Source organism: Lissotriton vulgaris, chromosome 4_1, assembly GCF_964263255.1.
Source record: "Lissotriton vulgaris chromosome 4_1, aLisVul1.2, whole genome shotgun sequence".
Classification (NCBI taxonomy): Eukaryota; Metazoa; Chordata; class Amphibia; order Caudata; family Salamandridae; genus Lissotriton; species Lissotriton vulgaris.
In genome coordinates, this window is record NC_141691.1 from 37,702,890 (window position 1) to 37,720,485 (window position 17,596).

Sequence of the window (17,596 nt, forward strand, 5' to 3'; positions counted from 1 at the left end):
CCTGTCCTTTTATACACACAAGAGGCATGTGAACTCGCATATAAGCCTTGCCCGTTTGGCCCTGCCCCTCACACTAGCGATGTGCACCGTTTTCCCGCCCGGCCATTGCCCACACAATCCGCAAAATCCGCAAAACCGCAAATTCGCGGATTTTGCAAATCGCGATTTCACAAATTCGCAAAATTCGCAAATTGCGAATTCCACAAAATTCGCCCATGCCTAATTGGCACCTTATAACTGGAGAACTATAGGTGATTTAGTAATTGTCCATCAAAAAGACGTGGTAGTTCCTTATTTCTTTGCAGGTTTCAAGCAAAGATTTTGGATGCTCAGAGAAACTGACAGCTCCATGGGAATGTAAACAAATCTGCAGTGTTCCAGTGGATCTCATAATTCTGGTGAGTTTAGTAATTACAGTTACAGGACCCACTGGATTTAAGAATCCACTGCTAATGAGGGGCACACATTAATGGGACCAGGAAGCATTTATCAATCTGTTAGTGTCTTAAGAAATAGAGCCATAAGCTGTTTTCCCTTAGAACCAGACAAACAGCATTTTATGTCATGGTCATACCCTTCTAGACATGTGATTCTGTTGTGGCTGAAAGTGTTGCACTTGGAAACAGTAAGAACTCAAAAGCAGCCACAGGCTGAAAATATTAATTTAGCCCTGCGGCCATTGACTCTGAAGATAATAGTGACTTTGAAGCTTGATAAATTGCATAAGTAAACATTTCCCTCTTTTTGAAGATTATTTAAAAGTAACATTTCTGGCTATAAAGCACGACTGCAACTATCACAGAATTCAGGCAGGAGGAAGCTACACCAGAGAACATGGCCTCTAATCTGAACCTGAATGAGCTCTATGAAAGGTTTTATGATCCACAAAAGATGAAGGAGAGATATTTTACACCTGAATCTGCCTTTTTTGATGATACAGTTGTTCAGATGTTTTCTAATTACATCAAACTCTTTTCATCAGGTATGTATTACTCATTTTCCTGCTCATCCACAGACAGTACTGTTTGTATAACTTTTTGGGAAGCAGAGAAACTCAGTGATGTTAATATTGCCTCACAAAGATACTGTTTCCAAACCACTTGCTGGTTATACTTACTATTATATGAGTGGTAAGAGTGTCTCTATTACAAAAAAACTTGTGTTGCAACCACCACAAAGGAACAGTAGATACTGCCCCATCATGCTTTTCCTCCCCTTCTTCTCCTCTGTCTTTATTAACCTATGGTCATAATACTGAAAAATGGCACAGGCCTTTGTACGATGTCTACTCACCAGCGTTTAAGAAGAGTCCAGGTGTATTGTGTACAGATAGGCACATTTAAACATGCCTTTTCTGATGGTTGAAGGACTTAAAAGACATGTATTCAACAATGTTATTGACTGTCATATATCTACCAATTCTTCTAAAGAAACGTTGTCCTGAGTTACATTTCCAATGGTTAATGATTTATTATGGTAGCTACTATTAAGACTAGTTGTAATTTTTAGCATTTTCACAAGAAAGACATATTGATTAAATTATTTTGCATAGTTATTGAAAATTACTACAAAAACTAATCATAATAGTAGAAGAGTAAAATAACTTTTTACATGTCATGGCCCTAAAATAGAAATTTAAAAAGTCATGAACTAAGTATTCAGGTTATGATTCAATAACAATTATACAATTATTACAACAACATCAAATACATAATTGAATCCTTTGACCAATAAACAGTTCCTTTGCACAATCCATATACATCACAGAGGAGCTTGCCCTTTCACACACCCTCTAAGAGTCAGTCCAATAATAAATGTTTGCTGTGGTCTCTAGGCTGTTAACTCAGGGCTGAGGCAAACAGCATGAGTCAGTGCTGCGTCATGCTGGTACCAAGCAGTTTGAAACATAGCAGCTGCTATTTTCCTTTCAATGTGTCTAAAATTCCAGGAAAATGAAATCTAAGGTCCAGAAAAGGCAGTTCTGCCAAAAATGAATAACGTAACCAAGTTAACATTGAGGGATTTACTGGGAAAATGAGCCCTGGAACATCAGCATATGTCTGCTGTTTCTCATGACTTCAACATCATTATGATATGAAATGTATCTGTCCTTGGTAGCCACCAGCTTTCTATGCTGAATATAAGATAATGTATTATCTTACAAGTAATTGATTAGAGGACTGTCCACATCAATTCCAAGATCTGGGCTTTAATTAATCTTTTGAAAAAACCATACACACCTCTACTTTTGAAACACATATTAGCAAAACATGCTTGGGGCGCAGGTGCTTTATTTTAGTGCACACTCTGGACATTTGTATCCCTAGTCTGTGAAATCAAGATTGTCCAAATTACAGCCTGAAAGTGGCACACTGTACAGTCTCATCTGCGTCATCACGATCTCTGGCCTCACCGCAAAAATGGAAAATAGGTTTTAGAGATCATTGTTCTTGAAATACAGTAGAAAAACGCGAGTTTGAAGTGAACAGTAATAAACCCCTAGGGGCAGATTTATGTTAACTGGCGCATCCTGAGGGATGCGCCAGTTAACGTGCGCCACAGTGCGCCACAGCAACGCCACCCATGGTGCAAAAACGGCACAGATGCGTGACGCATCTGTGCCGGAAATGTGGCGCATTGCTGGAGTTGCGTCGCAAGCGCGACGCAGCTCCAGCAAGGCTCGGGGTGCCCCATTCTACTAATGCTGCATCAAGCCTTACGCCTGCTTCAAGCAGGCGCAGGGTTTTGACTCAGCATTGGCCAGAAAGTGACTGAGTAAAATCTCATAGATTTCACTCAGCCACTTTCAGGAGGCGTTCCTGCGCAGGAATGCACCCCCTGTGCAGGAACGCCTCCTTATGGCGCAGTGCTTTACAACGTGACGCATCTCCTAGATGCGTCACATTGTAAATAGAGCACATTGTTTGCGCCGCAGTTGCATCAAATAAAGTGCCACAATTGCGGCGCAAAGAGGCGCAACGGCCTCATAAATCTGCCCCTAGTGTGTAAAATACTGTAATATGTGGGCATATATATGTTTTCGCTTTATGGCAAAGGCGCGATTGTATCAATCAACAATGTTGTTGCAACATCCAGAATAACATCAACAAATGGAAACGAGGTCTAAAAGACATTTTTTAAAGACACTTAGTAAAACAATATGACTTTAAACATGCTTTGAAAGAATTATGTATGTAGTAATATGTGTTGGACAATGTGACGTTTATTTTTTGATGTGTTGGTGGTCACTGAACAAGTGCTTTTTTTTTTTTCACAACGAGTCCGTCAAAATCGTGATGTTGACGCAAAGACCCCCAAAAACTAAAGGAATTAATACTTGTAAGGTATATATTGGGGCATGTTTGTCAATGTGTTTTTAAACTTATATGATCATTTAGCATATGTTTGCAAAGTGAGATATGGTTTGTGTGGTTTCAGCTCTCTACGTATACTGTGAGACTTTTGAGATTAGTTATATATGCAGTGAGGAATGTGTTTTTGGAAAGATGGCTTGAATGTATTTATCTATTAGGAAATTGCATATATGTGTACAAGGTGACCTATGTTCATTAAGGCTGGTGAAACTGTCATGTCTATGGTGGGAGTGTGTGTTTTCTTTAAACATGGTTTGTTTAAAATCGAAAAGGATTAATAGTGCAGAATGCCTTGCAAGTTATTGTGCTAGCTTCATTTGGAATGTAACTTTTGCTAGAAAAAAATGCTAAATATAAGTTTTAGAGTCAGAAGAAATATTTGAGAAATGGTATTCAATAAAGGATTTGCGCTTTGAAACATTTTAAAATGTTGTTTTCCATTTTAGAAACTTACTGATGAATGTATGCTGCTAGAGAGTCATGTATGCAATTATATACCAAATGTGACATCCAGACGTCAGTCAAACATAGCTTAGTAGAAAAGCATATACATAGTAAAACTGGTAGTTTGATACTGACAGAAGGAGATAACCAATGAGTCAGATTTATAGTCAAAACTGTCAGATATCTAACAGTAATGATGATACTTTCATAGTCTGTCAGGTAGTAGTCAGGTCCATTTGCAATCAGGCAAAAAATAGTGAGGCTGTCATCAAATCAGGTATTGTGTATCCATGGAGTTATTCAATGACATAGACACTACACATGTACTCTTGAAATCGGGCAGGCAGAAATGATGTAGTCATTCAACTATGGAGGAACTACTATACAACTATTAATCACCCAGACAGCAACCTTTCACTTAATCAATTAAGAAGGCTGTAACTATGCAGTTATGCAGTCATTGTCTCACCTGTGCAGAAACTATGCAGTAATCTAAGAAAACATTTACAAACCATTCAGTCATTGAAATACTGAGGCACATGCATGAACTCATGCAAAGACTCAGGAACTAATCATGTACTCATCTAATTAAGTAGAGGGTACTATTGTAGTAAATGTTTTATTCATCCAGTAGCTATGTACTTATCTAATTACTGAGGGAATACTGTTACACGAATACAATCACCCCAGCTTTAAATTTACTTTCATGCAATCTCCCAAGGTTTAAAAATGGAGCCATGCAATCACTGTCATTAGTCACGCACCAATTGACTAAGTCAGACATTACTGATATATTCATTACATTTTCCAGGCACTAACCATGTAGTTAGCAAAATTCTCAGACACTACCTGTTTACTGTACCAAAAACAAATGGCCAACAATAATCATGCACTCGTTCTATTTTCTAGGTGCTATGCATGTACTTAAACAATCATGTATGCACTTTCCATGCCCTCTATAAATCATGTATATGCTATCTATGTTATGTTATGTTAATATATTTGTAAAGCATATGGCTGCCCCAACAACAGGGCATCCCAGCGCTAGTTCCAGGTCTTATCATGGAAGGAGAGACTGTGCTTAGGTCAGATATAGCCAAGTCTTCACAGCCTGTCAACTTTCAGGAATCGTGCTGAGTAGGACTTACAAGAGGTACCAGGAGGACTTTTTGCCCCCAAGGTGTGAAATGTTTGGGCACATGAGCTTCTTGCGAGAGTCACACAAATACAGGGGTGGTGGTAGGTTGCAAGACTCTCACTGCAGTCAGTATATAAAAACAAGGAAGTAATTACATACATGAATCACATAATGTTGCAATAGAGTGGCTCTGTCAAGATCCTTTGTGTTTATAGTGTGTAATGTTCAATTATAAAGAGAACTGGATGCCTTCCTTGCATTATTAAGGAAGATCATGTTCCCCACTGCAGTAAAGTGAAGTCCATCTTATCTATAGACACCTGCTATATCAAACCGGATGTCGTTATGATATATAGCGCCTATGCTATGGTAAACAAAATAAATGCAGATTTCTTTTTCATAAAAATGGTTCCGGGACTTGCCACATGTCTTTGAACCACAGACATTCTTGCCTTTAACATATATTTGAATTTACAATGCATTGTAAGAAAAGAGAGGCATGAACAGCAATTGGATTATTGGATATCAAATTCTCAGCTCACCTCAAGCCACCAAGAGTTGAGGCTACCTTCTCCCTCCATGGTGCAGATGGTGAGCTGAACACTAGAGGTGAGCATGCTTCTGACCACCAGGCTGCCCTCTGGACGATTGTTATGGTGGGTACCGTCATCATCCATGCCCTCTTCATCAGTGGTGACTGCATGAACCATGGATAGAAACATGGCAGCTTGGCCTCATTATGATACTTACGGGCCTCCTGACAACATGCTGGCCTGCCCTCCATCTACTCATTATCTCTTGAGGACTCCGATGAGCTGCCCCAGCCCATCTGCCTTTTATCAGCACCCCACAAGTCAGACCGTGGTATCCAGACACTCTATCAATGACCCATTGCAAGCTTCTAATGATATTTGTGTGAAATGAGGTGAAAATCTTAAATGGAGGCTTTTGAGCCATGAGCACTACCAGAGAACATAGGCCAACTAGATATATAGCCACTTTCCAACAATCAGAGCTTATTAGTGCCCGCACAAGAGCTGTTCCCCTTGGCAGCTCATACAGTAATGGGCTTATGTGCAATACACCTCACCAGGCCTTTACTAATACCAGTAGTAGGGGCTTCCCCCTACTAGTTCAATTTTTATGATTAATGTTCAGAAACTCCCTTCGTATATAAGGCATGAAGTGGAGTACTCTTTAAAAAACAAAGCCATTCACTGAATCTGATGCCTGAGGGGAAACTGCTCAGCTATTTCTGATGACATCCTCCACCCCAAAAGACCCTAATCAAGAATTCTGAACTATTAACGTATAGAACTACTTCTTAGAAACAGGGAACTGGTTGACTAACCTCCTTTATTTTATTATTAATTTTTCAGATAGGATTGCCCCACTCTCCTCCTGTATATGTCCTGATGAAGACCCCGCCTAATGACTTAACGTAGCCTACACATAGGGGTCGAAACGTCGACGGCTTTCTTCTTGAATTTCCGGCACATGCCCATAACAGTTTCAATTTGACTGTGTGACCATTGAAAGTTATCTGTTAACAGTTCATCATTGTATGCCTTGATTTTTGGCTTATGTATTTGAATTGTTATGATTTTGTTGGAAGCTTTTGTACTCATCACGTGATTTCTTCACTGTGCTTACCCTTTTTGACTTTACACTCCCTCGAGCACTCCCCCCTTCCCTTTCCCTTCCCTCTCGTCTGGGGCTATATAATTTTTGAATGTGAAGCCATCCCGTGGTACTGATAATAAATGACAGTACCTTTAATTTCTTTGTATTCCTGTTTTGTTAGTTCTAAAATATAGTTTATGTGTGTTAGACATAACACGTCTCTTTTGCGGGGACCCCTCTTACATGTACCATATACTGCCCAGGTCCCCGCGACTGCATGGGTTCAACCCCCTTATTGTAACATCTTTATTGTAAACATCATGGAGGGCTTGGATGGCATGGGATTGTGCTGATTTTTGTGTGTTTGCTGATTTTTTTGGCTGCTGATGCAGCATTTTGCCCAGGGGTAGTGAGTGGTGCATAGGCCTAGTCTCTCTGTGGGGTGTCTTGAATTTAAACATCATTGAGGGCATGGATGGCATGGGATTGTGCTGATTTTTCTGAGGTTTTCGATTTTTTGGCTGCTGTTGGGGCCTTTTGCCCAGGGCTAGTGAGTGGTGCATGGACTGAGTCTTTCTGTGGGGTCTCTTTAATGTAAACATCATGGAGGGCATGGATGGCATTGGATTGTGGTGATTTTTGTGTGTTTTTCGATTTTTTGGGGTGTTCATGGGGACTGGCCATTAAGCATGGGCGGAAAATCCGTTCCGCTCGCGGATTTTGCGGATTTTCGGGAAATTCGCAATCCGCGAGATTCGCGAATCTCCCGCAAAATCCGCAAATCCGCGAGCAGCGGATTTTGCTCGCACTGTTCGCGTGAGTTCGCGCCCCGCGAATAAGTGCAAAATTGCAGAAATACGATTTTAGCAAAACTGAAAGTAACTACTTACCAGGTTCAAAAGTTCAGGCTCATCATTAGTAGCCATTTCCTGTAGTGCTTCCTGAGGGGCCCCTCCAGAGTTCAGTTGCCAGTTGAAACTATTATGTGACCCTGCTCTGAACCTCAGAATAGTTACACATATGCCACAAAGGTCCTGAATTACAGCTAAGGGAGACAAGCAGGAGCCAGGCTGGAAGTTAAAATCCATTAATCAGCCCCTAATTCATTATTGTCAGTTGGGGCAGGGCAGGTGTTGTAACTAATTTTGCAACAATGAAAGCACTTAGCAAGTGCAAAAGATCACTAATCAGGGCGCACTAAGGAAGCAGGTGCCAGCTAAAAAAATATTCTGTGACACATTAATCAGCCCCAAATTAATTCAGGTCACTTGAGGCAGGGAAGGTGTGCTTCGCTTTGCCGAAAATAATGTACACTGGACAACCAGAGGGTGTGGTGATGAAACAGAGGGTGGCATGGGTGGGCCAGAGGGTGGCATGAGTAGTCAGAGAGTGGCAGTGGTGACAGAGAGTGGCAGTGATGAAGAAGAGTGTCCCAAACAGGCTGGACACGTAGAAACAACAAGTTCGCAAAACTTGCGACCCGACAGGTAAGTTCGCAAATTGCGAAATTGTAAAAACCCTCGCGAACTGGCAGAAACACGGGCGAACACACAAAAAAAAAAAATCCGCAAATTCGCGGGAATTCGCAGATTTTGCGGATTGCGAATCCGCAAATCCGCAAAAGTCGCGAACGCGAGATCCGCAAAATTCGCCCATGCTTACTGGCCATGTGGGTGGGGGCCATTTTGAGTGCTGGTACAGGCAGGCCCTGGCCATGTGCCTGGGGGCAAGGGGCCATTTTGAATGCAGGCAGTGTTCTCAGGCCTGCACCCATTTTGCCTAGCTTTCATCCATTATGCCTAGGGGTATTGAGTGGTGCATGGGCCTAGTCTTTCTGTGGGGTGTCTTGAATTTAAACATCATTGAGGGCATGGATGTCATGGGATATTGCTGATTTTTCTGTGGTTTTTTGATTTTTTTTGCTGCTGATGGGGCCTTTTGCCCAGGGCTAGTGAGTGGTGCATGGACTGAGTCTTTCTGTGGGGTCTCTTTAATGTAAACATCATGGAGGGCATGGATGGCATTTGATTCTGGTGATTTTTTTGTGTTTTTCGATTTTTTGGGGTGTTCATGGGGACAGGCCATGTGGGTGGGGCCCATTTTGAGTGCTGGTACAGGCAGGCCCTGGCCATGTGCCTGGGGACAAGGGGCCATTTTGAATGCAGGCAGTATTTACAGGCCTGCACTCATTTTGCCTGGCTTTCATCCATTAAGCCCAGGGGTAGTGAGTGTTGCATGGGCCTAGTCTTTCTTTGGGGTGTCTTGAATTTAAACATCATTAAGGGCATGGATGGCATGGGATTGTGCTGATTTTTCTGTGGTTTTTGATTTTTTTGGCTGCTGTTGGGGCCTTTTGCCCAGGGCTAGTGAGTGGTGCATGGACTGAGTCTTCCTGAAGGGTCTCTTTAATGTACACATGATGGAGGGCATGGATGGCATTGGATTGTGGTGATTTTTTTGTGTTTTTCGATTTTTTGGGGTGTTCATAAGGACTGGCCATGTGGGTGGGGGCCATTTTGAGTGCTGGTACAGGCAGGCCCTGGCCATGTGCCTGGGGGCAAGGGGCCATTTTGAATGCAGGCAGTGTTCTCAGGCCTGCACCCATTTTGCCAAGCTTCCATCCATTATGCCCAGGGGTAGTGAGTGGTGCATGGGCCTAGTCTTTCTGTGGGGTGTCTTGAATTTAAACATCATTGAGGGCATGGATGGCATGGGATTGTGCTGATTTTCTGTGGTTTTCGATTTTATTTTGCTGCTGCTGGGGCCTTTTGTCCAGGGCTAGTGAGTGGTGCATGGACTGAGTCTTTCTGTGGGGTCTCTTTAATGTAAACATCATGGAGGGCATGGATGGCATTGGATTGTGGTGATTTTTTTGTGTTTTTCGATTTTTTGGGGTGTTCATGGGGACTGACCATGTGGGTGGGGGCCATTTTGAGTGCTGGTACAGGCAGGCCCTGGCCATGTGCCTGGGGGCAAGGGGCCATTTTGAATGGAGGCAGTGTTCTCAGGCCTGCACCCATTTAGCCTAGCTTTCATCCATTATGCCCAGGGGTAGTGAGTGTTGCATGGGCCTAGTCTTTCTTTGGGGTTTCTTGAATTTAAACATCATTGAGGGCATGGATGGCATGGGATTGTGCTGATTTTTCTGTGGTTTCCGATGTTTTTTGGCTGCTGTTGGGGTATTTTGCCCAGGGCTAGTGAGTGGTGCATGGACTAAGTCTTTCTGTGGGGTCTCTTTAATGTAAACATCATGGAGGGCATGGATGGCATTGGATTGTGGTGATTTGTTTTTTCTCGATTTTTTGGGGGTGTTCATGGGCCTGTCCATGTGGGTGGGGGCCATTTTGAGGACTGGTGCAGGCAGGGCCTCTCCATGTGGTGGGCGTCTAGGAGCCATTTTGAAGCCAGGCAGTGTGCTTTGTTGTGCCCTAGGCCTGCTCCCAGTCTGCCATGCTTTCATCCTTTATGCCCAGGGGTACTCAGGGGTGCATGGGCCTAGTCTTTCTGTGGGGTGCCTTGAAATTAAACATCATTGAGGGCATGGATGGCATGGGATTGTGCTGATTTTCATGTGTTTTTCGAGTTTTTGGGGTGTATAACTGAACTGATGTTCCTCTGTCTTCCATTGCTTTTAGGTGCACAAGACTCAAGAGAACCACCAGTGCCAGGAAGAAGTCCTGCAGTGGTGTGTGTGTGCAGCATAACGTCACGCGACGTCACGTCTGGCCACAGATAACTCTGCAACTCGTGCAACTGCGGCCTGCTGTTCTGACCTCTGAAGAAGATGGCCCGAAAAAAGTTCCCCATAGCTCCTCTAGCAAGAAAGTTGCCAGTAAGGAGCAGAAGAAGCAAGTTACCAATGAGACTGGTGTGCCGCCCGCCACATTTTTGGGGAATAAAAAAAAAAGTACGCCTGCAGCAGCAGCGGGATCTGCTGGGGACCAAGCTGGGAGCAGCACCCACGCTCCATTGGGCTCAGTACCACCACCACGCCAACTTAAGACCAAGCCCTTGAGTGCTGCAGAGGCACTTAGTCTAGTTGTTCAATCACCATTGACCAGTGATGTTGGCTCATCGCAAGAAAGTAGCAGCAATGTCCCTCAATCAACACAGGTTGTTGTAACTCATCTGATGAGTGTTGAACAACCACAGCCGCAACAACAACCACATGTGCAAGTACAAGCCCAAGTACATGTGGAAGGAGAGGCAGTGCAAGGAGATGCGCAAGCAAAGGTGCATGGAGGGGCACAAGTGCCCACAATAGTTTTTCCTCCCGAAGTAGGGGCACATCAGGAAATCGACATTCAAGCCGAAGTATCATTTGAGGAAGCCACTCCTCCTGATGATCATTCATTGTCTTCCACATCCCTAGCAAGGAAAAGATCAAGGATGGTGTCTACATCTTCTTCAAGTCCACCTCCTTCTGATGATATGGATCAAACTTGGGAACCACCACTGCCATCTGAAAGTGAGGCACACCATGATCTGACAAAGGTAGCTAAGCTTAAAAGGAAGGTCCCCGAAACTCTCATAGGTATGGAGTGTGATGCGGACGCTGAACAAGAAGTGGCGTATACTCCTGCTGATGAAGACTCTCACGACGACGACGCAGTCATTATAGACTTCACTCCAGCCTCAGCGGGCATGCAGCAAACAGACATTTTGACCCTAGCCCGAAAAGCTGCTGAGCGCGATGATGTTGCCGACGAGGAGGCAATGGGACCACCACCATCATTGGAGTTAACTAGTACACCACCACCTACCGCTTCCATATTTCTTTCTCGCCAGAAGGGACCTCCGTCCACCTCGACCTCAATTAGTGGTGGTGCAAGTGCGCAATGTAGTAAAGTTCGGCAACACACATCCTCCACTTCATCTGGCATTAGCAGCATTACCACCACCAGTATCGCCTCCTCAGCCCCCCACAGACATTTCAAGTCCGCAGTTTGGGACTTCTTTAGTGTTTGCCCATAAAGGGAAAACATAGCCATTTGTAGCATTTGTAAGGTTGCAGTTAGTCGTGATAAGTTTGGTACCAGCTATGGTACCAGAGGCCAGAGAGGTCATCTTGAGAGACAGCACACTGTCCAATGGCTTGCGCACCTAAAGGAGATCAAGGAAGCCCAAATTGGAAGTCAACAAACTGTACATGTTGATGTTTCATCTGATGATGACGAGGAGGAAGAAGCGTCAAACACTTCACTCTGAAGGACCTGAGGCTAGATGCGGTGCAATGGAAGCTAGTTAAAAGCCTGACAGACATGCTTCGTCCTTTTGAGGTCTTCACACATGCAGTCAGCAGGGAGGACTGTAATTTGGGATTAGCTATCCCATTGTTGCGCATGCTACAGCACCAAATGAAGATGGTGTCTTCTGTGTTTGAAAAAGATGAAGAAAAGCAAGAAGCTTTTCTTTTGGCGGAGAAATTATTACAGCGCCTACTTGGAGATGAACGTCTTAAAATGATCCACTCAGAACAGCATTACATTTGTGCTACTATTCTGGATCCACACTACAAAAAGGCACTGGCAGGCAGAGCATTCTTTCCTTTTGGCAACTCAGAAGTTTCAAAGTACAAACATTGGCTAGTTGTGTCAGCCATGAGGTTTGAAAGAGAACGGCAGAAAATTGAAGGAAAAGGCAGTACATCAGCATCAGCAGGCCATCCCCAGTCACAACAATCCACTTCTGCACCTGTGGCTGTGGCAGAAGTGACCTCTCAGCCGTTAAAGACACCGGCAACCGGATCATCTGCACCAGACACACCAGTAACATTGGATGAAGAAGAGGATTGGCTAACTAAGCTTGGGTTTGCTTCTCAAAAGGTCCCAGCAAAAAGTAAGCAAAGTGGAGGAACCGTGGCGAACCTTGAGTCGATGGTGCAGGACTATCTGAATGACTCAACAGAGGTCTATGTTAATGCTGACTCATTGGCGTATTGGCATGGGAAAAAAGAATTGTGGCCAGAGATCTCCAACCTGGCTATAAACTACTTGTCTTTCCCACTCTCAAGCGTGTCTACTGAACGTGTTTTCAGTGCTGCTGGTGGCATTGTAACTTGCAAAAGGACCCGCCTCTCGCCCAAAAATGTGGAGAGGTTAACAATGATCAAGATGAATCAGCACCTCGTACCACCAGATTACAAAGTACGAGAATACACGCCGGAAGAAGAGGAGGAGGACAGCAACTTAGATGAGGGAATTTCTTCTCTGTTAGGTGACCTACTCCCACCTGAATTCGCAGAGTATGAGGACAAACTCTTATTCCCTGACACCGAGCCCTGAAAATGAGCCAATGAATTAATAACTTTCTTTTTCGTCCTTATTCACTTTTATTCCTGTGTGTCTGTCTTTCTTTGTTTTGCACAGTTAATATATTTAAAACTTTAATCACCTAATCACAAATACAAGCCCATCAGTAGAAATGTCTTCACTTATTTGCTTATTGATTTGAAGGTGCCGCAGTCTGCATTGCTCAGGTTCACAAGTTCACAAGAACATGCTCCTCTATCCTCCTCCTCCAGACTCCTATTTCCCTCAAAGCAGAGGGCTGGATTATGCCCAATGAAGAAAGACTCTGCACTTGTGGGGGTGTTCTACTTCTTTGAGGGTGAGTTGGCGGGTCTTGAAGCATTGCTGGGAAGGTCTAATACCGGATAAAACTGGTTTGTAAAAAATCAGACTTGAAAACGTTTTTGCCTTTTAGCTCACTATCATGTTTTGGGGGGCCTGTTTGGGGGGCTTCCTGGTGTTTGTGGGTGGGTTTCAGGGTCTGGGAGCACTGCTGGCACAGTCTAATGTTGATTGCATTTGTTTTCTAGGACATCCATGGTGGAAAGTGGAGTCATGACCTAGCTGCACAGCGCGTTTGGACAGAAGGCCGAAAAATATTGTAAGTAGGAGATTTTCCATTTTTGCTTTTTGACAGTTTGGGGGTGTTGTGCTTTATTGCGGGTGGGTTGGCGGGTCTTTGGGCATTGCTGGGAAGGTCTAATACCAGATAAAACTGGTTTGGACCAAATCGGAGGCTAATTTGTTTTGCGTTTTTGCTGACTTGCTTGGCTTTGAGGTGCTCTTTGGGGGGGTTCCGGGTGTTTGTGGGTGGGTTTGGGGATCTGGGAGCACTGCTGGCACAGTCTAATTTTGATTGTATTTGCTTTCCAGGAAATCCATGGTGGAAAACGGGAGTTATGACCCAGCTGCACAGCTCGTTTGGACAGAAGGCCGAAAAATATTGCAAGTATGAGATTTTCCATTTTTGCTTTTTGGCCGTTTAGGGGTGTTGTGCTTTTTTGAGGGTGGGTTGGCGGGTCTTGGGGCATTGCTGGGAAGGTCTAATACCGGATAAAACTGGTTTGGACAAACTCACACTGGAAAACGTTTTTGCCTTTTTGCTCACTATCATGTTTTCAGGGGCCTGTTTGGGGGGCTTCCTGGTGTTTGTGGGTGGGTTTCGGGGTCAGGGAGCACTGCTGGGTATGGATACTTTTGATTGCAAGAGGTTTGAAGCAAATCCATGGAGGCAGAGGGGAGTTAGGGCCTATCTGCAGAACGCGCGCTGAGTGATTTTGGAAATTGCCCTGGAAATGACTAAGTCCCCATTTTTGTACTTTTGCTTTTTGGCTGTTTGGGGGTCTTCTACTTGTTTTTGCCTGGGTTGACAGCTCTGTGGCCATTGCTGGGAAGGTCTAATACCGGATTAAACTGGTTTGGACCAAATCCATGAAGAAAAAATTTTGCTTTTTCTGACATTTCGCTCAATTTAGCGTTTCCGGGGCCTGTTTGGGAGGCTTCCTGGTGTTTGTGGGTGGGTTTTGGGGTCTGGGAGCACTGCTGGGTATGGATACTTTTGATTGCAAGAGGTTTGAAGGAAATCCATGGTGGCAGAGGGGAGTTAGGGCCTAGCTGCAGAGCGGGCGCGGAGTGATTTTGGAAATTGCCCTGAAAATGACTTAGTCCCCATTTTTGTACTTTTGCTTTTTGTCTCTTTGGGGGTCTTCTACTTGTATTGGCCTGGGTTGACGGCTCTGTGGCCATTGCTGGGAAGGTCTAATACCGGATAAAACTGGTTTGGACCAAATCGCAGGCGAAATTTTGTTTGTGTTTTTGCTGACTTGCTTGTCTTTGAGGTGCTCTTTGGGGGGGTTCCGGGTGTTTGTGGGTGGTTTTTGGGGTCTGGGAGCACTGCTGGCACAGTCTAATTTTGATTGCATTTGCTTTTCAGGAAATCCATGGTGGAAAACGGAAGTTATGACCTAGCTGCAAAGCGTGTTTGGATAGAAGGCAGAAAAATATTACAAGTATGAGATTTTCCATTTTTGCTTTTTGGCTATTTGGGGGTGTTGTGCTTTTTTTGCGGGTGGGTTGGCGGGTATTGGGGCATTGCTTGGACGGTCTAATTCTGGATAAAACTGGTTTGGAGAAAATCCATGCGGAAAAGCCTTTTGACACTTTTTGTAACTTAGGGTTCGTTAGGGTTAGCACTAGCAGCAGGATTGCATGTGCTTCGGGGTGTTCTAGATTTTTACAACTGAGTTCTGGGGTCTTAGAGCACTTGTGGGAATGTGTAATTTTAGTTGCAAGTGATTTGAAGAAAATCCATGGTTGTAAAGGGGGGATTTGGCATAGTTAAAGAAAGTGTTTGCCACTATTCTTAACTTAGGGCTCGTTAGGGTTAGCAGTATTTGTATTGCATGTGTTTGTCTGAGGGGCTGTTTGTGGGGGGGTTTGCGAGTCTTGGAGCGATGCTAGGTATGGATACTTTTGCTTCCTTGCAAGTGGTTTGAATACAATCCACGGTGGGTAAGGGGGGGGTTGGGCCTACTTTTACTTTCAAAGTACATTTTGTCACCAGTTTTCTACTAGGCCTCGTTGTTTGAGATCTGATTGGGGGTCTTCTACATTTTTGCGACTGGCTTTAGTAAGGGTCTGGGTGGGAGCACTGCTGGGAAGGTCTAATTTTGTTGTAAAACACAGTTTACAGTACACCTAGCTTGAGGGGAAGATACGCTAAATTAATTTGCCCATACTTATTTATCCTTCAAAAGGAGACTCAGACAGAGTTCGCACTTTCAAAAATATTGTACTGTCTTCTATTAGGAAACTCAAAGTGTGACTTTTTGCACTCCACAGCGTACATACCTTATATTTAATTGCCAGTGGTGTACTAATATCACTTCCTGTTTTTCCATCAATAATTATAGGCCGGGTTTCAGTCTGTGCAATGGGCAAAAAAGGATGAAGTCAGGCTTCACATTAGTGAGCCGCAATTCAGCATCCGCCAGGCAGGCAGTGGACAGGGTGTCTTCTGGTCACCAACATTGATGGACGGAGCGTCAGCTGGAATGAAGGAGTCCCGCTAATAAGAGGAATGGTTTGAAGCGTGCAACTTGCCAAATTCAACAGGACAACTACAACAACATACAGATACAGTATCCGTTCTTTTCTAATTATCTTTTAAGTAATGTTATTGCAGTGAACTTCTATGAGTGTGACTCTGCATTTCTTGGATCTATCTCTGCTTCTAAATTCATCCCTACAGCCATTCTATAGGTTTTACTTCTGCTATTTTTCAAACCTAATTTAATTTAAGAAGTGTTTCTCTGAGTGCAGAGATAGGCAAGTGAAAACGCTGCAGCCCTGTACTGTCGCATTCTGTCATTCACGGTTGTTGAAAGTACTACTTACTTTTCAGTAACCCTGCATGCAGTAGTGCATGCACTTCCTTTATGTCACTTAAAAGATTTATGGTTAGCTTTGTACCCAAAGATTTCTTTATATTCAATTGTTTGTCCATGCTGTGCTTTTTTTTTTCTTCTCTCAACAAAACTTTCCTAAAATCCCCCATTCCCATCCATTTTCCAAACCCTAACCCTCTTCCCCGGGCTGTGTGGTTTTGATTGATGTGTGACTAAATGACAGCAATAATTCCACACACTGGCTGGGGAGAATGAGGTCATAGCAACAGGCTGGTTAAGGAATCCGAGGATATATTCTATTCTTACTCAGCTTGACACTCAGTCACTATTGGCAAATGAAAGCAGATTTTCATGTGCGCCATCAACTTGATAGGTCATCAAGAACATCCTCCTCCTAGACGTGGCAAATTATTACGCTGCTGTGTCCTTCACCTTCGGTACTATTTCTTGTAGTAGTAGCCAATGTCAAAGAAATTCAACGCAAGTACTAGTTATACTTTCAATACTTTACCATTTGTTAGGCTACATTGTGGTACTGTTCTAGTGTACTGTCAACTGCTATATTCTCTATCGTACCGTTCTAATGCTACGGTAAGGACAAACAAGGTTTCATTTTCTTTTTTTTCAGATGCTGCAACTGCCACTGTGTAACACCACTAGTTCCAACGCAATGATGATATTTCATTCGCCCAGGATTGCCAACCTTAATCGCCATTTGCCGTGCAGCCAGCCCTGTGCCTAGCCCTATTTCCAAACACAAATTACAGGTAAGAAAATTGTTTGGGGGAGGAAGTATAATGGAGTATTAGGAGAGACGAGAGACTGACGCTAGTACTTGTAAAGTCCTAGGACTATTGAATTCACTTGCTCTGTGAGAGGCACTTAGTTTTGAAAACATTTGGGCAATTCATTACACAACTTGAATCAAGATGCCACTTAAGTTTCACGAAAACAAAGTTACTGTTAAACCCCCACCCACCAGCCTCAAAATCAGTAAAAAAAAACATGTATGCTAAGATAAAGTTTAAAGTATATTTATATCCCTGACAAAAATAATCTCCCACAAGACCCGACCCACCCCCACTCCCTAACCCCAACGAATGTCCGTGAAAAGTCCAAAAAAGTGAAAAAACCCAACTCCCAATTCCCACCCCCCAGAAGTCTTTAAAAAAGGGGCAAGGGACAGTCTCTTCCTACTGCTGGCTGCTGCTGTTGACTTTCCGGGCCAGGTCGGAATGCTCCTTGCGGAGGGTCTCGAGCAGGGTTTTCGTGTTGAGCAGATCCTGCTCGAGGTAGGAAACCCTCAGGGAAAGGCGGTGC

General features: G+C 43.8%; 1 protein-coding gene across 1 annotated transcript in view; it reads left to right on the top strand.

Moving 5' to 3' along the window:
- The first annotated feature begins 791 nt into the window (after nucleotides 1–791).
- The window catches only part of LOC147718298 (nicotinamide N-methyltransferase-like), a 66,586-nt gene continuing 49,781 nt past the window's right edge, over nucleotides 792–17,596 (top strand). The window contains exon 1 of the mRNA XM_086966685.1: nucleotides 792–982. Coding sequence (XP_086822811.1) covers nucleotides 835–982 — 148 coding nt within the window. The 5' untranslated portion in view covers nucleotides 792–834. The remainder of the gene's footprint in view (nucleotides 983–17,596) is intronic.